At 51.2% G+C, this 25,381-nt stretch overlaps 1 protein-coding gene across 1 annotated transcript in view; it reads right to left on the bottom strand.

The window, feature by feature from the left end:
• The window catches only part of AXIN1 (axin 1), a 61,578-nt gene that overhangs the window by 35,024 nt on the left and 1,173 nt on the right, over positions 1-25,381 (bottom strand). Inside the window, 1 exon segment of the mRNA XM_042971192.1 lies at positions 21,691-22,648. Within this exon segment, the coding sequence (XP_042827126.1) occupies positions 21,691-22,568 (878 nt within the window). The 5' untranslated portion in view covers positions 22,569-22,648.

Below are 25,381 nucleotides of genomic sequence, written 5' to 3'. Positions count from 1 at the left end.
GTGTCACTGTTTCCCTAAAGCACTCCCAGCCGTTCTGGAGGCAGGTTGCCTTCCCCTGAAACCTGGGCTCTGGAGTTACCAGTCAACTTTCCTAGAACGCTCACCTGTGAGCGAGAACTGGAAGACAGGTCAGGGATGAGCTGCGGCCACCACGGCAGTTCCCAGGACACGCGGGCGCCCAGACCAGACGGTGAACACGGGCCTCCGGGAAGACCACGCGCCCACGTCCACGGGAGACGCCCCCTTTCCGATGAGCACCTGTGGAGGCAGCCCCGGCCCCTCACGCCTCTCTTGCGGCTTCTGCCTGAGCTCTGACGCAGGCCTCGGCCTGTCACCGTGACCCGAGCCCGCGACCTGAGCTCTGCCACGGGGCTAGGGGTGCCGGGGGGCTGGCGGCAGCAGGCTGCAGTCGGCCCGTGTGTGCCCCCCGGCCGGCCCCTTCCCAAGGCCTGTGAGCCCCTCGGCAGCCTCATCGCCCATCCCCAGCCGTCTCCGTCCCAGGGGCCCCTGGGACCTGTCAGGTCAGAGGGATGCGATCACAGAATTGCCGGCTGTGACATGTCAGCGTTCTGGCACCCAGAGAGCCGTGGCAAGGACAGGCGCCGTGGTCAGAACCCCACTGTCTGCAAGACACGGAAAACCCACCTTCAAACAACACAGGCAGAAAGGGGTTTGGCACAGAAGGCAGGTGAGTAGGTCTGGAGAAAGCTGATGAGCCCACAGCCTGCCCCTTCCTGAGCACTGGCCTCAGACCAGTTCCTGCCCAAGCCTAGAGCCCGCACTTGACCTCAGTTCACAGACGGGCCTCAGCCACGTCCCCTGCCTCACAATCCCCCCACCCCTGGGGTCCAGGGAAAGGGCTCTGGCAGCAGATGGGCAGCGGACAGTCACGGGGCAGACAGGAAACCATGGACGCCACCACTGCTGGCTTCCGGAAGGGCAAGCCAAGGGCTCTGGCGTGTGTTGTCCCGTACCCCAGAAGGCACACGGCCTTCATCACCTTGAGGACAAGGGGGAACAGGCATAAACTGCCCTAACTCCATCAACACTGCGGAGCAAAGAGCCTGAGTGGATGGCCAACCCGTGGGGGGCCGAACCCACAATGCCCAGCACCCTCTGTACTAACCAGCAGCCTCCACAGGGTGGAGACATTCAGGCAAGTGTCAGAGGTGGTGGTGTGGTGTCTTTTGGTGTTTAAATCCGTTTTTTTTAGGGGCACCTGGGTGGCTCAGTCAGCTGAGCGTCTGACTCTTGATTTCGGTTCAGGTCACGATCCCACGGTTCGTGGGTACAAGCACCACATCAGGCTCTGTGCTAACAGTGGGGACCCTGCCTGAGATTCTCTCTCTCCTCTCTCTGACCCTCCACCACTCGCCCTCTCTGTCAAAATAAACAAATGAACTTAAAAAATATACATATATATACACATATATTAAACCTTTTTTTCTATTTAAACATACATGACACACCACGTTATATTAATTTCACATGCACGACACTGTGACTCCACATGTCTACACAGTATGCTGTGCTCATTACAAGAGTGGCTACCACTTCACCACGCACTGTGCCTTTGAACCCGGTGACACATCCATCCCATAACTGCAAGCCTGGATCCCCTACTCGCCCTCACCCATTTGGCCTGTCCCAGCGGGTCCTTCTTGGTCACATCCTGGCTCGGTGCAAACACACAGCCACGGCCCCAAGGATGCTGGTTCCATCGAGGGCACCTTCCCGGGTGAGCCTCCCTGAGCCTCCCGGGGAAGTGGGTGGCGGTGTGGACACGCGCACCAGGGGGAGGCTGGAAAGCAGCTAAGGAAACAAGCCATCACCGGAAGAAGACGCAGGCACAAAGCGCTACTTAGCAGAAGGTCCTCTGGCGGACCTGCAGGGACCACGTGACCGTGGCTGGGTCATGACCAGCAGCTCCCAGACAGACTTGTCCACGGCAGCTTAATACAAACAACTGGAAACAACGTCAACACAAGTCTACACTGTGAGGTCACAGAACCACAAACCACACATTAGGTTATGAGATACATCAATTCACCTGATAGCTATTGTGAGAAGACAAGTAATAATTTACACCAGAAACAAAGCAACGCGTCAGTGTTACTCACTTCACCTCTGCAGAACCAAGGGGAGGGACGACCCGGCTGAGCCCTGACCCTGCCAGGGCAGACGCCAATCTGCACCCTCGGAGTCAGCAGCCCACAGTCAGGGCAGGTGAGGACAGCAGGGGCGCGCTACCGAGCAACCTCCTGCCAGATGCCACAAGCAGCTTCCCGTGTCCCCGGCCCCTCCCTGGAGCCTGGTCCTCACCGAGACCCCAGTGACAGCGGCTGCGCACAGGAGCCCACACCTGTCACAGTCCTGCGGAAGCCAACGGGTGGGCTCTGCCCAAGCCCTTCCGCCTTCGGGTACTGCTGTCCCCCAGCGTGTGAAGGCCTCGTTCCCCTACGTGAAGGCACGTAACAGCCATACGAAGTGCTCCACACAATCCACTGCACGTAATTAAAGCACAGAACGCAATGGCTTCTGTGACACGTCCACACCCATGAAACCATCAGCACAACCAAGATCATAAAGGCACCTATCACCCTGAAGTTTCCCTGTGCCCCTCTGGAGCTCCTCTGTTCAGCCCCTCCGCCCCCGCCGTCACCAGTGGGCACATCTGTGCCCCTCTGGAACTCCTCTGTCACTCCTGGGCACATCTGTTCTGAGATCTGTGCAGGCTCTGCTCCCATCGGTAGTCTGCGGGTGACACTGCGTGGCACAGAGGCCCCATGGCTTGTTTCTACACCCGCCTGGCAAGGGCCACCCTGGCCGTTCCCGCAGTGACACGGGTTCCTTCTGCCAAAGAGCAGCACCCTCCCCACCGCCTCAGTTTACCGAGGGGAGGGAGTGCGAGTCTAGAACCGCATCTGAGCAGGAGGCCACCAGCAGACTCTGTTCCGCTGCCCTGAAGGAGCCAACCACCGAGTGAGAAGACCATCACCCAAACCCAGAGTGACGCGGCTGGGCCCCTGGCCCAGCTTCTGCCCAGCGCCCGCCTGGCACGCACAGGGTCGGCCCTCGGGAAGAAGAAAGGAGGGCCGGCCTCCTAACAAAGCGGGAACAGCTCTGTCTTCTCACGCTACAGAGACTTCAACAGCACAAAGAAATGACCAAGACAAAGGAGCGAGAAGGTTTAGGACGGACGTTTCCTCATTTCAAATCAAAGTCTTCACAAACTGCAGCGCACCGGCCCCCAGAAAGGACACATTTCTGTGTTTCTGCAGCCGCGGACCCCATTTCAGGGCACAGGGCCCACACGCACTCACAAAACGAATAACTGATCTTTGCATCCAAACATCAAAACGTTTATATTAAAAACGACAGAGGGACTCCTGGGTGGCTCAATCGGTTAAGCTTCTGGCTCTTGAGTTCAGATCAGGTCATGATCTCACGGTTCATGGGATCGAGTCCCATGTCAGACTCCATGCTGAGCATGGAGCCTGCTTAAGAGCCTCCTTCCCTGTCTCTCTCCCCCCTCCCCTGCTTGTGCTTGCTCTCTCTCTCTCTTAAAAAAAAAAAAAAAAAAAAAGAGAGAGAGAGAGAGAGAGAGAAAGAAAGAAAGAAAAGAAATAAAAATGACAGAAATCAGGCCAATGTCAGCTATAAAAATCTCTATCTTACATGCTCTGTGCAGAAATCAAACAATCAGGAATTCGGTCTCTACACAAACCATGAGCCAAGGTTAACGGCACCCTGTGCTGGGTCCCCTACACTCCCCAACTGACACACCCATCACGAGCTTTAGTGTCAGACACCTGGGGCACCACTGGGGGCGGGGGCAGGAGCAGGTGCAGTGAGGGGCCACTCATAGACCATCAAGCACACGCACTGCCCCTGACAGAGCTCAGAGGGAACAGGGTGGGAGGAGATGACAGCTAACTGAGTCACCTGGCAGGACCCAGTAAGAGCTTCCTGATCACTCACTTTGCTACCTGTGCATGGGGTGGCCCCTGCTTTCACATTCCTGCAGGCATTCTATTTATTTTTATTATACAGCGGCGCGCCCCGCCCAACACTGTGCACGAACTCTGGACTACGTAACATATAAAAGGCCCTTTTGGTCAGAATCAAACAGTGAGACAGGGGACGTGCGTTATGTGGCACAGGCACACTGGTGGCCGCTGGGTGACCTCTCCACTTGCCCCCCGCTGCCAGGCGTGGACAGAAGAGAACCCTGACTCTAGAATGGTCCCCGGGGCCAAAACGCACCTCTCCACCGCTTGTCTGACCTTGGTCAGGTTGCCATTCATCCCCTGCCAAGTACAACGACAACGGCCACTCAATTCTTTACAAAGGTTCCGAGAGTCGGGGCACCTGGGTGGCTCAGTTAAGCGTCCGACTTCAGCTCAGGTCACAATCTCACCGCTCCTGGGTTCGAGACCCACATCAGGCTCGCTCGCTATCAATGCCGGCTTCGGATCCTCTGTCCCCTTCCCTCCCCCTCCCCTGGCTCACACTCCCTCTCTCAAAAATAAATAAAACATTAAAAATATATTTTTTAAAAAATTAAAGAATAAAGGTTCCAAGTGTCCTAAGGAATAGTACTCATAAAGCATCTGCTGGGGGCTAGAATATGAAGCAGAAAGCCGTCAGGAGAGACCACAACCATGCTGCCCTGGCACCGTGCCCCTCGCATCCAGAGACAGAAGGACTAGATGGTAAAGCCCGCAGGCTGCAGTTAGAACCCACGATTCCACCTAACTTACTTATTAGGAGAGTCAATACGAACGCTGAACAAACCAGACTCAAGGCTCTAAAGTCAGAAGAATCATGCTCACGGGAGCCCAAGTGCTCATGGGCTGGAAAGGCACAGCAAGACTCCCAGCTGGAAGGACAGATTCACACACAGATTCACAGAAGAGGGGGCAGGCAGGGCAGCCCTCCCCCGCCCCCCACGGCATCACTTCCTCTCTGCTCCCATCTTACGTGTAGTTGTGCTGTTGAAACCAGCTCTTCACAATGACTGCTGGAGACGCACATTGTGGGTAACGTGGATTAGGGTCCCATCTTCCTGGGGGAAAACAAAGATTACGTATGTGCCAAGATCTACAGGGATCTAGACAGAACAGTGCTATCTCTGAGCGGTGGGATATTACATCATTGCTCATTTGCTCATCTGTATTTTCTAGTTCTCCTGCCCTAAATGTATTTCTTTTTACTCTTTTTCTTTCTTTCAGAGAGAGTGTGGGAGAGTGGGGGGGGGGGGGGAGGGGAGGGAGAAAGAGAGACAGAGTGAGAGAGAGGGAGGGAGGGAGGGAGGAAGGATCCTAAGCAGGCTCCACGCGCCTAGGGCCATGAATCACGACCTGAACCAGTAATGTCAAGAGTCCGAGCCACTCGGGCGCCTCACCAGATGTATCCCTTATATAATTTTGACAATGACGTGTCTCAATATATTATCTCTGCAGAACAGTTATTGAAATACGTAGAACAACACACACGAAGAATGCTTTGACAACTGGGAAACAGGACACAGAAATCACTGATGGAACTTCCCAGTGAGAGCTCCCGCACGATGAGTTAACAAAACCGGAGACCCTGATCCTCTCTGCTCAGCATAAATCAGCTTTACCCTGCTCACTGCCAGTGTGTTACAGGTCAGTGCAATTCTCTTCAGGGCCTAGACTTACATAAATGTTTCACAATTGATTTCAGATTCTCACGGATCTGAGGAAGAGAACGCTGAGGTAGTAGTGTTTCAAAAGTGGAGAAAAAACATTTTACAGAATCTCCCATTGTAGTTTTAAATCAATCTTTCTCAGTGCAACGGTGGCGGTCAGCCTGCCTGGTGGTGCCTTCTCCCGGAGACCCCAACCCCTTACTCCAGCCTTGAGCCCTCAAACCAGAGCTCCAGCGAATTTACCAGTTGCCAAGAAGAAGTGCCAATCACCCTTCACAAACTCAGTAAAGGCTGCAACAAACATTTAGCAATAGCGACTCCCAATTAATCGCAGGTCATTTAGAGTAATTTACTGTGATACTATCTGTACCTACCCCCCTAAGGTCTTTCAAACATGAGCTAGAGAACTACAGGACACTCTGGACCTGGGTCCTTACTGACGTCAAAATGGCAGATCACGCGTCGGACTGATAATCTCCTTAGCACAGGTCCAACCAGTCAATGACCCGAAACGAGGCGCGGAGGCTTATGCTGCAATCCTACGATCCCACAAAACTGCTCAGCAGCCCGGTTCTCAGCGCTGGAGCTACAAGCCCGGAACAGCGGCTTTAGAAAAACAAGGCTTATTGAAAATCACCTTTAAAAAGCACTTAAGAGTCTAGTCGCAAATTGTGTTCCCTTGAAGTGACTTAGTAAGCACTAAGGACTCCCAGCCTCGGGTTGCCCTCTTTACTTCTTCACGTCATCGGGTAACCCTCAAGACCTCCTCCGAGCTCACGGGTTGCCTGACAGTCCCCGCACCTCCAGGACACTGGTCTTTCCTCGCCTGAGCACAGAGAAGCAGCCTCCGTGCAAAGACTGAAAACCTGGAGGGGAAACAGAAAACCTCTGGGTAGCCTGAGCTATTTGATTTCTCTGCTTATGCGTTTTCTTTCACAATGTTTCAAAAGGTTTTTCTTTTTCGAGGGGTTTTACTTTACCCAGATGAACTTAGCATGACCACCTGTGCAAAAGCTGAACCACAAAGGATCCATCCCATGTTTCCGTATGTAAAGAGAACGTATAGTGGTAACTGAGCATGTGAGAGCACGGCCTGGGCTGCTTTCGTTTGCCAGTCTTTGTTCACCACGGAAATGGTGTTGTCTTTAAAGTACCCCCAACGCAGCCCCACGCGGCCCCACAAAACTTCACATTCCAAAGCGAATGAAGTGTCAAAGGACCAAGGTGCGAGCCCCCTCCGTCGTCGGGATCTCCATCGAGGCATCCGTGCTGCTGGCCTCACCCCACACTGATCTCTGGCTCAGAAGAGAGCGCCAGGGCTGATAAGGCCCGACTCGACGCTGCCACTTCCACACCCGTGAATTGCAGAGGCTGCCTGGAAGGTGGGACAGGGCCGCAATGCCGGGCGCCACAGACGAGTGCTCCAGGTAAGGATGGGGAGGACTCCATCACAGGTGTAGCTGTGGGCCTCTGTCTCCTGCGCCCCCGGCAAGGCGGTCAATGACACGTAGCCTGCTGCGGAGAACCAAAAGCCGAGCCCTGCATCTTCGCGTGGTGGCGTGCACACGCGCCCAATACACACAGGACACGTGGGGCTGAACCTCCCTGGCCTGTGTTTGCTGGGCAAGCCTACGTGTGCCAAGCCCCTGGGCACGCTCCTCATTTAGGCCGGCCAGCTGTGTCCGTCCTCTTCCCCAGTAGCGAACCTGGCCACTAATCCATCCAATCCCCTTTGTCACATGGGGAATGGGGCAAAAACTAGGTGCATAAAAGCTATGTAATTCAAAACACAAAGAAAATCCTAGAAACATTTGCAGTAATTAGTAAAGTCATCTTTATAACTGAAAAATGAACACATATTCAATAGATCCAGAGTGTGTACTCAATACATACCATACTCTCTGTGAATGATCTGATTATTTTTGGCCATATCCATTTCTTTTTTTGTTTTTTCTTAATGTTTATTTATTTTTCAGAGAGGGATAGGAGGCACAGAGAGAGAGGGGAACAAAGGATTCAAAGCGGGCTTTGTACGGGCAGCAGAGACCCCAACATGGGGCTCGAACCCGCTATGAGATTGTCACCTGAGCTGAGGTTGGATGTTTAACTGACTGAGCCATGCAGGCACCCCAGGTCATATCGATTTCTCATATGAAAATCTCAATGTTTTTTAATGTTTATTTACTTTTGACAGAGAGAGAAAGAGACAGAGAGTGGGGGAAGGGCAGAGAGAGAGGGAGACAAAGAATCTGAAGCAGGCTCCAGGCTTCGAGCTGTCAGCAAATAGCCCGACGCAGGGTTCAAACTCACGGACCACGAAATCATGACCTGAGCTGAAGCTTAACCGACTGAGCCACCCAAGCGCCCTTAAATTTTTTTTTTTTTAACGTTTATTCATTTTTGAGAGAGCGCAAGTGGGGGAGGGACAGAGAGAGAGAGGGAGACACAGAATCCGAAGCAGGCTCCAGACTCCGAGCTGACAGCACAGAGCCTAACGCGAGGCTTGAACTCACGAACCGCAAGATCATGACCCGAGCTGAAGTCGGCCGCTTAACCGACTGAGCCACCAAGGCTCCCCAAGAAAACCTCTACTTTAAAGTGTATTAGGTATTGGGGAGCCTGGGTAGCTCAGTTGGTGAAGTGGTCGACTCTTGACTTTGGTTTAAGTCATGATCTCATGGCTCTTGAGTTCAAGAGTTCAAGCTCTCCGCGCTCACTGCACAGAGCCTGCTTCGGATCCTCTGTCTCCCTCTTTCTGGCCCTCTCCTGCTCACGCTCACTCTCTCTCAAAAATAAACATTAAAATTTTTAAATAAAGTGTATTAAATATTAAAAATGGAATATGTTTATGTTAATACGAACATGCGTAAAGACGTTGTGGAAGGACACCCAATAAATTACTCACATTATTTACCTCCACGCAGTCAGTCCTTGCAGGGCAGGTAGGCCAAGAGTGATGAGGGGGAGACCGGGGAAGAGGAGGGTTCCATCTTTCGAAATATATTTACATTTTACAAACTGTGGGGCATAGACTTCAGCGTCTGCTCGTGTACCTGACCACAGCAGGCTATGACACAGTCTGCAGAAGAAATGCCACTGAAGACAGCTCTCAGGACGAGAAAGAGAGTCACTGCAAGGCCGAACAGCCTCCCTGCCCAGAGGCCATTTCAAGTCACATCCAGAGAAACAGGGACACCTATCAGCACCCACTCATCTTTTCAGACTCTTCTCTTCTGACTCCTACCTAGTTCAAAATCACACAGAAACATCTAACACAAGGGTTCATCAAAAATAAGCTCTAGGGCACCTGGGTGGCACAGTCAGTTCAGCGTCCGACTCTTGATCTCGGCTCAGGTCATGATCTGACAGTTCATGAGTTCAAGCCCCGTGTAGGGTTCTGCACTGATGGTGCAGAACCTGCTTGGGATTCCGTCTCTCCTTCTCTCTGCCCCTCCCCTGCTTGTATGTGCACATGCTCTCGCTCTCTCAAAATAAATATTTTAAAAAATAAATAAACAAATAATAAATATAATAATAGTAATAAAAAATACAATCTTGGGGCGCCTGGGTGGCTCCGTCGGTTGAGTGTCCAACTTTGGCTCAGGTCATGATCTCGTGGTTCGTGGGTTCGAGCCCCGTGTTGGGCTCTGTGCTGACAGCTCGGGTCCTGGAGCCTGCTTCAGATTCTGTGTCTCCCTCTCTCTCTGCCCCTTCCCTGCTCATACTCTGTCTGTCTGTCTCTCTCAAAAGTAAATAAAACATTTAAAAAAGGAATATCCATATACAAAACCATATCCAGATTATAAAAGAAACAACTTATATAAAAGAATATAGAAAAATTGAAAGTAAAAGATTAGAAACACAGTCATGCATATATGAACAAAAGAAAATTTGGGGTAGCATTAGCAATATCAAAGTAGATTTTAAAAGAAGAAGCTTTGTCAGATATAAAGAGAGAAATTTCATAACAATAAAAACACCAGTCCACAAGGAAAATACAATGACTCTAAATTTGTATGCATGCAAACTACGGGTTCAAAACACATAAACCAAAACCTAACAGCAACAGTACACCCGAAACTAATAAAACACTGTGTGTTAATTATACTTAAAAAAAAAAAAAAAAACTAACAAAATCAGAAACAGATATTCACATTCATGATGGGAGATTTTAGCCAATCAATTCGGCCTCAACACTCACTAGCAGCGGTACATACAAGCCACGGCTTGTTTCTGTACACTTAGGAAATCAGACAGAATTTCTTAGTTTACCTATTTTTTAAAAACATATTGACTTCTTTATCAAAAGTGAAAGGTCCAAAAGGTAAAACCAATGCAGAGGTTGTGGCTGGCCATGACTACAAACCACAATTCGGATAGCAGCTTCCTTAATAAAAGATAGGATCCCAAAAGACAATGTGACAGCAATGGCTCAAGTGCATAAAGCTATCAAATGCTGCAAGTCCCACAAATGATTTCTAATGGCTAGAACCATTTCAACTCAACACATATTTCTCAACAGCAGACCTGCAAACCACTATTTTAAGCCAAGAGACAGAAATAAGGCAAAGGTACAGTCCCTTCTCAAAGGGCTTTGAGTTGTTGAAAGCTAAACTTGAAAGTTGTTTCAATATACCTTTACCATTTCCCACCACCGTCACCCCCACCCCCACCATCACTACCATCATCACCCCCCCACCCACCCCTCCCCACCCCACCCCACCCCCACCATCACCTCCACCCCCCCAACTCCCCCCACCACCACCCCCACCACTCTCACCACCACCCCCACACCCATGCCCCACCACCACCACCGCTGCCACCCCACTCCCACTCTCACCATCACCATCACCCCCACCCCCCCATCTCCCACCCCCACCACCACTCTCACCATCACCCCCAAGCCCACCCCCACCAGCCAGAATCACCCAGGATCACCCAATAATCTCCACATTGTTAAACCTCATGACTATCAGTCCCCATCTCACTTCACCTACCGGCAGCATTTGATAGCTAATCGTTCCATCCTTCCATCTGGCTTCCAAGGCACCACACTCGACTGGTTTCTTCCTACCTCATCTCCTTCTTGCTTCCTATCCATCCCCAAAGCCTCAGCCGTGGAGGGTCACTTGACTCCTGGGGATGTCAACAACGCTCACAGCTCTAGATACCATCAATACGCTGATGACCCGAGAGAGAGGCCAAAGCGGAAGCTGCAGTGGCTTTTCTAACCCCATCAGAATGTCCCATCACCTCTCTGGGCTCACCTCCCCATGGCTCTCCCTTTGAGTGCTCTGCTCCAGCCATGCCGCCCCGCTTGCTTTTCCTCTTCTTCCTCCTCCAGGTACATGGTTTGTGCTCTCACTTTCTTGAGGTCTTGCTCGAAAGTCATCCTCTCAAATGGGATCCTCTCTGGCAACACTTTGTTAAAATCACAACCCGTCCTCTGCCCCTTACTGCCCTTTCCCCTCTTATACTTCACCACAGTACTTGTCACCATCTGGAACATTCTATGTTTTATTCGTCTTTTACTGCTCCCTGTTAAAAGAAACTGTAAGCTCCGCGGGCGGAGGGATTTTTGTCTGCTCTCTTCACTGGTGAATCTCTGGCTTCTAGAAGACTATCTGACACAGAGGGCACTCAACGAATGAACGCGTCTGTATTTCTGTCAACTCTCCTTTTAGAGGGGCAGCGCATCAGGCCACACAGTAGAGACATGTTCCCATCTGCTCACATGCAGCTTTTCTCGGACATGCGTGCCCCATGGTGTTTACACTCTCCTCCTGTTCTCCAAACACCACGATCGTATCATAGTCCACCACCAGAACAGGGATCAATTGTCCTGAGATGAACCAAAGGTCCTCAAGAAGGTGCAGTAAGAAACCCAGTCACACCAGAGAGAGAAACAGTACCCACATCCCCCCCAGACACCAACCCCTCCAGCTACATCCAGTACAGACAAGCCTCACACCCGAGATAAGCGTTCCCCCGAGAAGTACCACGTCCGCATACAACTTTTACCCACTGAGTGATCTCAGATTATTAAAGGTGTCCTGAATGAATTTGTATTAAAAAAGAAAGAATCCTTTCACGATGCTGCCGCCTCCAAATTACATATTTCAAGGTAATTACATCAGACCTCCCCCAAACAGCAGGTTCACATATCCTTCACAGATTTCTTCTGAGAGTTCTCTTACCTGTGCAAATAAGGCCCAGCTCTACAGAAACAAGGAGCAGGCTTCCCCCACACACGTGCAGGACTTCTCGGCAATAACCAACCGCACCTCCCTACCGAGGGCTGGGTGGAGGGCATGACGCTAAATACAGGTTGTTGAGCATCAGTGAAGGGCTAGTTAGACCTGCAGGGCCCGGTCCTCACACCCCTCCAGCATGAAGACACAGCCCTCTGTCACACACTCCTGGAGGACGCTGGACAGTGTCTGTAAAAATGAAGACGAGGGGCGCCTGGGTGGCTCAGTCGGTTGGGCGGCCGACTTCGGCTCGGGTCACAATCTCGCGGTCCGTGGGTTCGAGCCCCGCATCGGGCTCTGTGCTGACAGCTCAGAGCCTGGAGCCTGCTTCAGATTCTGTGTCTCCCTCTCTCTCTGCCCCTCCCCTGTTCATGCTCTGTCTCTCTCTGTCTCAAAAATGAATAGACGTTAAAAAAAAATTTTTTTTTTAATAAATAAATAAATAAATAAATAAATGTTAAAAAAAAAATGAAGGCAAAAGGCCTTTGCAAAAGGCAAAAGGGGAAATCGGGTACAGGGAAGACATTAGGGGGCTCAGGACCGAAAACTGAGAGACTAGGCGAAAGTCTGTATTCTCACCTGGGAAACCCCAAACTCCTGTACCTACTTAGCGCCAGAATCCAACAGACAGCCCCCACAAAAAGGAGACATGAAGCATCCCTGTCAAGGAGAAGCAAATCACCCAGAGAAAAGACCACAACAAACAAAGTCCACAGGTGGCGTGAACACTCTGAGCACACTGCTCCAAAAGGCCGCCTTGCACACAGCTTTCAACCAGCATCTGTAGTGCCTCACTGTGAAACACGAAGGAACAGCCAAGGATCACCACTTGGGTAGAACTTCCAGCAAGGAAGACAGGAACCACAGCAAACCCATAAGAAAGGAACTCAGAGGACACAGAGACTACCTTACCCAGAAAGCTGGGCAAAACGGTAATTAAGAAGTTATAACTGACATCTCCAGAAAGATTTTTAACAAATGTTGACCCATGAACACAACAACAACAAAGACAAATTTTTTGTTTTTGTTTTTTTCAGAGTGTGCATTCAAAAAACAAGAGCAGAAAAATTTAATAGATCAGAAAACACAACAAAAAGAAATGGAAAATAGGAGAAAGATTTAGAATTTAAAGGCTCGTTCCAGATGGTCCAACATCTAAATAATAGGAACCCTGAAACGAAGAAACCGTGAACATGGAAAATAGGAACTTATCAAAAAAGTAACATTTAACAAATTCCCAGAATTGAAGGACTAGTTTGTTCAGCACAATGAAACAAAAACCACAGAGCAGGCACAGTGCGATGAGACAGCGCTGCTGACAGGGCACCCAGAAATGCTCACAGAGAGGGGACCCACGACCAAGGGTTATGAATAGAATGGACTCAGGCTTCCCCAGCACAAGGCCCTAAGAAAGAAGACGAGGCGCAAACCCTTTAATCTCTGGAGACACCACCGCCCCAACTGGAATTCTAAGCCCATTCGACCTCTCCCCCACTCACAGCAGTCACAGGGTACCACGCCCCAGTCACACGGCACCACATGGCAGTCACACAGCAGTCACAGCAGTCTACACAGCAGTGAATGAAGAACCACCTGAAGGGAAGTGGGAAGAGGGAGGGTTTTAGGAGACATGTCTCTTGGAGAAAAACAGTTTGTCTGACAGGTTTTATAATGCAGAGACATATATACGCAAGGCATTTCTTAAGCTGATACAGAATAAGGGAAAATGTACATCACAAAGTCAAATAACTAATCGAAGGGAAAAACGCAGCTCTTATAATTCAAAAAACACAAAAAAGTGATACTTCTTAACAAAAAAAAACATTTAGGGGCACCTGGGTGGCTCAGTCAGTTAAGCCTCTGACTTCAGTGGCTTCACTTCACTTCAGTGGGATCACTTCGTGATGATCTCACGATTCGTGGGTTCGAGCCCCACATCGGGCGTTGTGCTAATGGCTCAGTGCCTGGAGCCTGCTTCGGATTCTGTGTCTCCCTCTCTCTCTGCCCCTCCCCCGCGTGCATGCGCTCGCCCGCTCTCTCTCTCTCCCTAAGAAATAAACATTTTAAAAATTAACGATTTTTTTTTTAAAGAAAGAAAGAAAAAGCTTGGCCCAGCTCAGCAATGAATACACCAAATACGGATGGAAGCCAAACCTAGGGTGTACCAACAAATAGGGTGGGTGGCAGGGAGCCAGAACCCCAACAGAGATGGTCTAATAGCAGGTGGCCTACAGACAGCAGTAGGGACACAGGACTCAACGCGGCTGTGAGGGCCTGAAAGCCTACATCACCCCAAACCCTATGTTGGGGTCCCGGCCCCCGGCATTTCTGAATTTAGAGGGGGTGCCTCTACGGAAGTGGTGAAGGCTACACAAGGTCGTAAGAGCCCTGATGACAGGACTTAGCACCCCTTACTCGGACACAGCGGGGGGGGGGGGGGACTGCTCCCTCACCACCCGCAAGGTGAAATGGTGAGACAGCGGCCCTGCTGGGGCCTTGATGTGGCACCTCCAGCCCCCCACACTGAGAAATAAATGTCTGCCATCTAAGCCCCAAGTGCACGGAGTTTTGTTGTGGCGGCAGAGCGGACACACAGGAGGCTCAGACACAGACGGAAGTGGCCGTCCTGGAGAGGAGGGGAGGAAGGACATGGGACTGCTAAGGGTTTTGGGGGGTCTTTTTGAAGGTTTTTTTAAGGGGGCACCTGGGTGGCTCAGTCGGTTGAGTGTCCGACTTCAGTTCAGGTCACGATTTCACGGTTCATGAGTTCAAGCCCTGCATCGGACTCCGCGTCTGCCTCTCTCTCTGCCTCCCTCCCACTCGCGCATGTTCACTCGCTCGCTCGCTCTCTCTCATTCTCAAAAATAAATAAACGTTAAAAAAAATTTTAATGACATTAAAAAAATAATATAAATAAATAAATAAATAAATCTAAGATCATATTAAAAGGAAACATTTCATGCATCCTTCTTAAAAAAAATATAGACTTTTGAAAACAGAGAATTCAGGCCTCCATGCAACCTGTTTCTATACACCTGATTTCTATAAATATGTTTTGAAGAAACTTGGAAAATGCAGTGAAGCCAAAAGCCTACGTTCTCCAGCTGTACAGACACAATCCCTGTGCGACCACCCGGGCTACTGGACATTCAAGTTACTCTGTTAGCCGTCACGAGCGATGCTGCCAGCAACATTCTTTATGGCTTTTTTTTTTTTTTTTAAGTAGGCTCTACACTCAGCGTGGGGCTTGAATTCACGACCCTGAGATCAAGAGTCACACGCTGCGACCGAGCCAGCAGGGCACCCGTTACGGTTACTTTAAAATGTTGGTTCAAGAGAAGACACTGGCCCTACACCGAAGATGCGTTAGTTAAGATCCAGAGAGGGTCAATGCCAAAAACAAACAAACGAAACCAAAAAGCATTTAAATAACTCAAAGTGCGCAAAGCTGGAGGAGCTGAGGGCTCGGGAATGGACCGATGGCGCCCACCAGGCCACCTAACCGCCTCTGTCCCCTGGAACTGGAAGAGCCAACCCCAGCTGCTGCCAGAAATTTCCCTGGCTCACAGAGAAGGCTCGAGGGCCAGCACTGGAACACACCCAGCGATGGGGGGCTGCCCACAGGGGTGCAGCAGGCCCTGTGCACGGCCTCTCCCGTGAGCTCTCCGAAGACGCCGAAGTGGTTCATTTTAACAAAGTCAGGCAACCAGCCCGGGTCCCGGGAAGGGACTGAAGAGATACACTGAGCCGTTTCTTCAGATCAACGCTTCTTGGACTTAACGGGCTCTAAGAGGGCCCTGAGTGGCTCACAGAACCGACCATCTGTACCGATGTGACACAGAGGGAAAACACGGCAACACCGACTTCCTTCCGCACACACAGGTATGCGGCCTCAAGCAGGCCGCAGACTTCGACTGCCCTTCTTTCCTACTGAGCTACCTACCACTACTCACCCAAGTCTCCTTCCAGTAGCTGCGGGGCAAACTGCGTAATGCAGCCGGGACTCTAGAACAGATTAAGAGGGCTGGTGACTACGGTCAAATTCAAATCTCTGTGACACCAGGGCACAAACACGGGAATGCGCTGGTCACAGCAGGCGGCTGACCTATACGTATGGCTCAGTTCCAAGAAGTGCACCCAAGCCAAGCACACCAGCCCCACGCTCTCCTGGAATCGTCCTGAAACAGCGGCACGTCGGAGCCACGGGCAGCGCCGTCCGTGCAAAGGGTCTGGCCAACAACATTGCTCATGGGCTCTCTGCAAGCACTTCCCTGTCATAAGCCCACTGACGCAAAGGCCCAAGCAAAGGGGCCTCTCTATTCCAGAATTCTCCAGTCTGATGGCTATCTGCAGATACTTTCCCAGACTGTTGAAACCTGTCAAAGACCATGGAGTTTTACATGACTTTAGCGGACCGAAAAACACTTTGACTCTCCTTAACTCGCTTAAAAATTTTAATGGCCATGTACACCACTGACAGGTAGAGGAAATGCATACAGCATGATCGTGCCTCTGTGACGGGGTCCAGCACGGGCACACGCGTATCACAGGAGCTTGGGGTCAGGTCAGGTGCCGTGGGAAGTCCCGACGGCGTTGGAGAAAGGGAAGACGCGGTCACCCTTGCACTTAGGAGGGACTGCTTTGGTGCTGTGGGGAGAACAGACAGAGGCCCAGACAGAAGGTTCTGTGGTGGCCCAGGAAGAGGTGGTGGGAGCCAGCACGCAGCAAGCAGGAAGCAGAGGGATTCAACACACACTTGGTGGGGAACCAGGACTGGACGCTGTACTGGATACACAGGTGAACAAAGCAGGGATCAGAGTGCTTGGTTGGCCTGGTAGATGCCGGTACCACTTCTGCAGGTTGGAATGGTTACGAGAGGGACAGGTTTGGGGCGGGGAGGTACTATGCCTCCCCTGAAGGGAATTTTTTCTTTAATTTTTTTTCAATGTTTATTTTATTTTTGAGAGAGAGAGGCAGAGCACTACCAGGGGAGGGGGCAGAGAGAGAAGGAGACACAGAATATGAAGCAGGCTTCAGGCTCCGAGCTGTCAGCACACGGCCCGAAGCAGGGCTCGAACCCACGAACCGTGAGATCATGACCTGAGCCGAAGTCGGATACTCAACCAACTGAGCCACCCAGGCGCCCCATGAAGGGAATATATTATTAAAATCTGGACATGGCATTCCTATCCTTGAAACCACTGTAATCCAGATACGAATCCCACCAACATCTAGCACTGTTGGTGAAATTCAGATGACGGAGGGGAATGGGGCAGGCATAGGCCGCACCCCCAGGCGCGATCGCACGGGACCCCGTGACAACCTCATTCGGCAGGTATCACCTCACCCTCCCCATCTCACACATGAGCACAGAGAGGTACAGCAACTTTCCCTCCGTCACAAAGCAGGAGACTGACCTCACAAGACACTGTCTAGTGGAGAAGTCACCAAGCGAGGAGTCATTGAGCTAAACCACCAAGCTTCACGTTCTCCCCGTCCAGCTGGCAAGGTGAGTGAGACGACGTGCAAACTCCCGACCCAGGAACCCACAGCCGCACACCAAGGGCTGTCCGAAAACGTCTCCAGTCACCTCCTCTGGGATCATCTGTTCAGTTAGAAGAATTCATCTAGTTGAACGGGTCACACATCTAGAAGATGACAAGGGAATGCCAACGGGCCCCGGTCTCTCCCTAAGCTTCATGCCCCTACTGAAAGGAACTACCAGCACTGCAGAAGAAGCAGCAGGGGGAGGGCTTTAGGGAGAGCCAGACGCTCGCTACACTCCATAAGAGATGGTCTAAAAATTCAATGGCGAAGAGAATTTGCTGGTGGTCAAACCGAACAGGCTCACTATTAACCAGACAAATGCACACACTGTACCCTCTGCAGCCAGGCCACCGTCCCCAGACTGTACCCTCCACAGCCAGGCCGCCGTCCCCAGAGCCACAGCCTGAACCACACCCCGCTCCACTTGAACGCCAATCAGAAATCCAAAATCAATCTTGCTTTTCTGCATTCCGTGGAAATTATATACATTTGGGGCATTTCCTCTTTTTACATTTTTCTCTTGACCTTTTAAATACAGTCAATGAGCCAACCATCAGGACAGACAGTTCCTTAGTCAAAATATGAAGGGGCCCTAGAAAGGACCAGCTGTCTGCCCTTTAAATGTGGAGCCGCTCCTGCTATAAACGGCATCCACGGTCCACTCTCTGGCCATGACCATGATGACCAGCCCTGACCAGAAGCACCCTACTGGGCTGGCCCACCAGGAAGACACAAAAAAATTTGTGGGACCCTGTCCTTGGGGAACTTCCCACCGGATGAAGAAGGTAAGGGTAGCAGACAGAAACAGAAAGCGCTTGCCAACGTCAGTCATTAAAACCAGCAGTGACTGAGGGGGCGCCTGGATGGCTCAGTCGGTTGGGCGTCCGACTTCGGCTCAGGTCACGATCTCGCGGTCCGTGAGTTCGAGCCCCGCGTCGGGCTCTGTGCTGACTGCTCAGAGCCTGAAGCCTGTTTCAGATTCTGTGTCTCCCTCTCTCTCTGCCCCTCCCCCGTTCATGCTCTGTCTCTCTCTGTCTCAAAAATAAATAAACGTTAAAAAAAAAAATTAGGAAAAAAAAAAAAAACAGCAGTGACTGCGAAGTGTGGCTGGTTGAATGGCTGAGGCAGGTGACCAACCAGGCCCTCCCACACAGTCCCTCAACGCATCTGGGGGGCCAGCGCATGCTTTTCATGGGGGAGTAAACCTTGAGCCTGCCAGCTACTGTCCCACAGCCCCTGGGCCCTACACCTGATGCTAAATCATTCACACACCCTCTGCCACTTCTACACCAGTGAACACGATGGGTGGGAGCCAACCAAAGTCCTATTCAGAGTTCCACCAACTGTGGGCAATAAAGACTGGGAAAGTCTGCGCAGAGACACAGAGAACAACAAGGGATTCTGGGATCCCGTGGCCCAGGGGCTCGAAACGGCCCCGGGCGAGCAGGATAAAAGCAGAAGGCCAGGGAGCACCGCTGCTTTCCCAGGTGTGACAGAGACCTGGGTAACGCTCATCTAACTTTCCTCAAGTTGCCTCCATGAGAAACAGCCACGTGCCCACACGTAAGGCCAAGTGAGGACAGACACTCAGGCCTCCTATCGGGAAACAGGGAAAATGCTTACCTGGTCAGGGAGGCTGAACACCAGAGGGCACGCGTGGAGCAGCCCCAGGATGGTGAACTCAAGGAACCGTGAAGCTCTAGGTTCGGGAGAACCCCCGGGGCATCCTGTCCTAGATGGTGGCCCTGCTGACACACGTGTCCAGGCACAATCAGTGCTTAGGAGAGGCACCTGTAGGGCACCTGGGTGGCTCAGACGGTGAGGCGTGCCACTCTTGATTTAGGCTCAGGTCATAACCTCACAGCTCATGAGATCGAGCCCAATGTCAGGCTCCACACTGACCGCACGGAGCCTGATTGGCATGGCGCTCACCCAGAGGAGGTGAAAACTCCCATCCGCACAAAAACCTGCACACAGGTATGTATGTACTGCAGCTTTACTCACGATTGCCAAAGCGTGGGGACAGCCACGACATCCTTCAGCAGGTGACAGATAAATTAACTGTGGTCGATCCCCACGATGAACTAGTATTCAGCACTGGGGTGCCTCGGTGGCTCAGTTACATGTCTGCCTTTGGCTCAGGTCATGATCTTGTAGTTTGTGAGTTCGAACCCCACGATGCCCTCTTTGCTGACAGCGTGGAGCTTGCTTGGGATTCTCTCTCTCTGTCCCTCCCCCACTCGTGCTCTCTCTCTCAAAATAAACATAAATAAATAAATAAATAAATAAATAAATAAATAAATAAATGTAGATAAAAGAAAAAGAAATGCTCCATCAAGTCACGGGAAGCCACGCCAGAAGCTCAAATGCGTATTACCAAGTGAAAGACGCCGGCGAGAAAAGCCTACACTGTAGGGGTCCAACTACATGACATTCTGGAAAAGGCAGAACCGTGTTACAAAAACACAAAACGCAGTTATCTGGGGCTGGGGGAGAGGAGAGGCTGAATAGGCAGGACAGTGACACTACTCTGTGTGATGCTGCGATGGTGGAAACCGGTCATCGTCCATTCATCTAAACCGACAGTGTCCAACACCAAAAATGGACCCTAATGTAGACTTTGGGTGGTGATGCCGTGTTGATGCAGGTTCAGCAGCTGTAACAAAGGTAGTGCTCTGCTGACAACGGAGGAGGCTGTGTGTTGGTGGGGGGAGGGGGGGGATAATGGGAAACCTCTGGACCTTCCTCTCATTTTTGCTGATAACCTAAAACTGCTCTAAAATAATAAAGTCTTTGGGGCACCTGGGTGGCTCAGTTGGTTAAGCGTCCGACTTCAGCTCAGGTCAGGACCTCACAGTTCGTGAGTTCGAGCCCCACGTTGGGCTCTGTGCTGACAGCTCAGAGCCTGGAGCTGCTCCGGATTCTGTGTCTCCCTCTCTCTCTGCCCCTCCCCCGCTCATGCTCTGTCTCTCTCTCTCAAAAATAAACATTTTTTAAAAACTTAAAAAAAATAAAAACTGTGTCAGTTGCTAGCCTTACTCAGAAAAACTTCATGGTTAAGTTCTGTCCTAAAAAGGTTGCTATATCGACAGCATTCAGCTAAAGACAATGAGCAAAAGTCACACAAAAATTAGTTCAAATGGGGTATCTTGAATCCCATCACTTAAATGATATTTAAAACTTAGAAACGTTTAATCCTGTGCTTATTAAGCAAGTAGCCAGTTTCTCTGCCACAGTGAGCTTGAAGAAATGATCCAGGTTTTGAATAACTCCACGGGAGAGCCACAGCACGAAGTTTCTGACTCCTGATTAAGTCAGTGTGGTCAGCAGGGTCACACAGATGCCACGCTTTGAAGGTTTCAGGGGCATAAGTCCCCAGGACCAGCTACAGGGAAAGACGGGACACAGGAGTGGCCTACCAACATGTGCTCACATCGGCCAGAGGCTCCCACCCACGGCCAAAACCTCCAGTAACCGCAGGGGGAACCACCAAGAAAAGAGGATGAAGACACAGGTTTCCCAAGCTGTAACAACTTCTCGATTAACACCACTGGTGCTTCCAAAGTTGCGAGGAGCCTGTAGGCAAAGGCTCCCCCCACGACTTCACACTTCACACGATGCTCGGAACGGACCACACAGCAGCAGGAGGAAAAGGCCGCCCCTAGAATTCCATCCAGGGGACGTTCCCCAAGTGCTCCGATACTCTGCTGCATGGTAGTGTCCTCCCCCACCCCTCCCCAACCTCCAGGAAGAATCCCAGAAAACCCGTACAAAATGCAACAATCCAGAATTCTCTAAGGATTGATGCTTTCAGATGTTCACTCCTCTCCATGAAGCCAAAAGGATTATATGTCTATCGCGTAAATCCAACTTCTATGCAAGACGATACAAATTTCACTGCTAAAGGGTAAGTTTCAGCGTCTTTCTGAGTTTCAACGATTTCTAAGACTTCCCATGTTCTCAATGACTTACAAGGCCACATATTTTAGACTGTTCTTGATAAAAGTCTCAACTGACAAACGTCAAACACATTTAAGGACAAATGTGCAGGTGTCACGAGTAAGGACTCAAACCACAAGTCACCCACAGCAGCAGGGGCATATCCGACTAGGGGTTGGAAGACAAGACCACTCCTTACCCACACCTCTCCCCTGCGGGTACTCTGGGTGGGTCTCGGACGTGCGCACAGACACGGACGCCTGGTACCTGACTCACCTGAATTCTCTGCCTTCGCTGGACCGTCTACTTGAGGAGGCCCGCGGGGCAGCCGTCTCCAGAAGCAGCTTCTGCGTGAGCCTGCCGGGGGGAGCAGGGTCTCTGCCGCTGTCTTCGTGCAGGTCCTGGTCACACTTCCATTCCTCATCTTCATTCAAAGTGGGCAGGTATCCAGGTATGCCCTTCCCTGTCCCCGACCCAGAGCTCTGGTCGCTACAGAGCTTTGGGCTCTCCGAGCCTGTCCTCGTATATTCCAAATAAATATCAGACTTGAGGAAGGAGGGGTAGGTGTTTTCTTCCATGGTGGACTGGATCTCCGTCTGGGCCTGGTCAAACATGGCAGGATCTATCAGCTGCTTCATGATGCAGTCCTTTATGAAGCTCTTGGTAGCTGGCTTAGTTTGCCTGGATACGATGCCGTTGTTATCGAGGATGTATTTGCGGTAAATGGCTTTGGCCAACTTCAGCCTCTTTTCCTCATTCGAGTCACAGGGCTCCAGTTTCCTGAAGCCGCTGCAGGCGAACCAGAAGTCCAGCAGGTCAGCACAGTCCTCCTGCTTCAGGAAAGTCCTAAACAGGTTTATCCCATCTTGATCGTCCAGTAACGAGTGCAACGACTCAGCCCACTTCAAGTATGGCGGGGTGGGGGAGGCGCTGCCCTCAGGCTCATACCCCAGGTCCAGATCCGAGCGCCTCGGGGTGGCTGCTGAAGTCTCACCTTTAACCCCGGCACCCTTCCCGGAGCAGAAGCTGTGGCTGACGGGCCTGGGGTCTGTGGACACCAGTTCACCCTCCTCACCAGGCACTGGGGGTCGGGGGGCATCTTCGGTGAAACTCGCTCCGAGGTCCAAAGGGAAACCCTGCTCTTGGATACTCATTGTGGGATCCTGCGTCACTGTACAATGAGCGCTGCACCCTAATAATCAGTACTTACAGCTCCAAAGTGAATCAATCTGTCCTGTTGAAACCATTAAGAGGACAAGGATTAGGAAAGGTGGGTCCACGGAAACGTGACCACAGAGGTTTTCTCAAGACAAGACTCGCCATGATGCCCTCCCGCTCGAACTCAAAGCCAGACATTCAGTTTATGTTTCAATCATCGTCACAAGGTTTGTGCTACGTTAAAACCATTTCTGGGAACTCTTACAACTACAGGAATGCCTCTGGATCTAAAAAACGAATGCCCAGGACAGGGAGAGCGCCTCTCCCGTCAAGGGTCGTTCTCCGAGAACGTTATGGAGACCGGCAGCCCGGGGACCTCCCGTCTCAGCCACAACCAGTCCTGCTCTGCAAGCTCCAGGGAGACAGGACTGGAGGAAGGAAACGTGCCCTGTAATCCTCGTGGCCGTGTAAACTCGGGTGAGGGCTGGCTCCTCACGTGTTAAGACGGGGCGGCCCCACCAGCACTGCAGGTTGCTGCCACGCTCAGATACCAAAAGGTAGACACGTCACACACCAGAAGCGGGGTGTCACATCTGCTCCCCACATTCCCTAGGCCCACAGCCACGATGCCTTCTGCCCACCCCATCACTTCACGCGTCGTGTGCCTCCTAACGTGCAAACGCACAGGTGTTCCCTTAATTCCCAACACACAACTATACGAACGAGGATGGGTCACCTTCGGTGCCTTCGCCCAAGTGATCCAAGGACACCCCCTCCCCCTCACAGGGCGGCCTTCTCATGTCACCAGTGTGGACAATCTTTAAAATGCTCCCACCAGAAAGCTGCACTTGACCTTGCTTCTAAGGAAAGCGTCCTTCTGATAGCAAGTGGCAATTTAGTACTCTGAGGAAAAGAGAAGGCATAGGAAAAAAAAAATGAAATCCAAACAGTTAGACCTTTTAGCTAAGGAAGCACACAGCTCACGATTCCACTCCGTGAGCTCAAAACCAAACCACCCACCCCCTCAGAGACCAGAGTGTTGCAGGCGTTGCTGCTGCTGCTGCTGCAAGCCTGCCTCAGGTGCGAAGGAGGCGACCCTGGGTCAGAACTCGTCCGCGGCCTTCCGTCCCCACTGCCGTACCCTACAGGAGCTCACAGAGCCCACGAGCTGAGCTACACGTCCCGACCTGGCCGGACAGGTGACCATAACTCGGCCTACCGGGATCCAAGTGGTCTGGCTACAAGTGGGTTGGGGAGAAGCGTGTCAAGCCCAAATGCCGAGGGCACCAAACAAGCCAGAGGGAGAAAAATTAACTCCTAAAACCTGGTCCCTCACAAAGGGTGGCTCTTCCTGGCCACCACCCCACACTCTGGGCCACGGCCGACACGGGATCTTCCCCCACACCTGGGCTGTCACGCTGTACGTACCGCACCTGCCCGCGGCTGCTGATGGCTAGAAGGCAGAAGGGCATGGGTCACAATAACGTGCCCCAGATGACATTTCTGCAGCAAATGACTTTTTATAAAAACTACCAGGGAGGCTGTCATCTCAGCAGGAATAGCCTGCTTCTTAAGGTCAAGGCCCGTGGGCTGTGGCACCCTGCTGTCACGGACCGCTTCAACTGCAAAGGCGCCTTCTTTGAGCCCCCTCAACATGAATGAGCACCCGTGGTGTCGTAGCTCCAGCCCAGCTCATGGACATCTAACGTCCTCTTGTCCAGGATGCCTTCTCAGGAAGGAGAGCCCATGCCTGGCCTGAGCCTTACCCTGAGAGATACTCTTTAGTTCACAAGCCTTGACAAAGATCCGAGTCCCTGTGTTCCAACGGGAGGTTAATTACGTGTCGCCGTCACCTGCTCTGAAGACGCTGATGTCTCCTGTGTACATTATTAGCAGCAACCTGATTAAACATTTTCCACAAGATCTGCAGCGCCTAACACAAGGTCTTGCAACTAACAGGCACCAATGAATATTTAATTCATCGACATGAAGGCAAACGACAATTGTCAGAAAAGCCAAACGTTAGCCCTTCATAGATGCTGAACCATTGTGCTATAAAAACAGCAAGAAACTCAAGATTCTAGCCCTTTATTACAAAACTGTGGTTGTCGTTAAAAGCTAACATTTTAATTCATGTATGAACAAGTCCCCCTAATCATTCTAAACTATTTTCCATTGTCCTGAAGAAACAGTTCTCATAATTCACATCTATTTTTGGCTGTCAACTGACAGAAGACGTCTGGTGTCCCTGAAAGGACGTGAGCACCTCTCGGAATCACTGGCATTATCGAAACGCCCCCTAATTCCTGCAGTCTCTGGGTTCCCACACAGAAGCACACCAGGCGTTCAGCGTCTACACACGTACATACCACACATAAAGCAGCTCTATTAATTCACAGAGTCAAATGCCCACAAGCATCGAATACGGCCAACAGCCTGTAACCACCGTCAATAAAAGGATTCCATAAAAGTAAAATCTACAACTGTGATACCAGACTTAAAGTCTCCCGTAGTCACTGCGGAGGCAAACCCCTGGGTTCCACGGCAGCCAGCTCCATACTACAGAGATGTAGATGCTTACTTATTTCACTCCAATATAGCTTTTTAACTCTTAATTGACGTGCAGTGTGAAAATAACAGAGCGTGACTGTGACATCCTCCTAACAGCCCATCATTAAACTCGGAAAGGGTTAGGGCCACTGTTTTACGATGTAATCCATTCCTCCACCACCTAAATTCTCAATGACTGATGTAGCCCAAAAAAGTCCACTTAGCTTTCCTGAGGCTAGAAACCCAAGAAACACCCACA

This window comes from Panthera tigris, chromosome E3, assembly GCF_018350195.1.
Source record: "Panthera tigris isolate Pti1 chromosome E3, P.tigris_Pti1_mat1.1, whole genome shotgun sequence".
NCBI classification, from domain to species: domain Eukaryota; kingdom Metazoa; phylum Chordata; class Mammalia; order Carnivora; family Felidae; genus Panthera; species Panthera tigris.
This window is presented reverse-complemented; position numbering and strand designations above follow the sequence as displayed.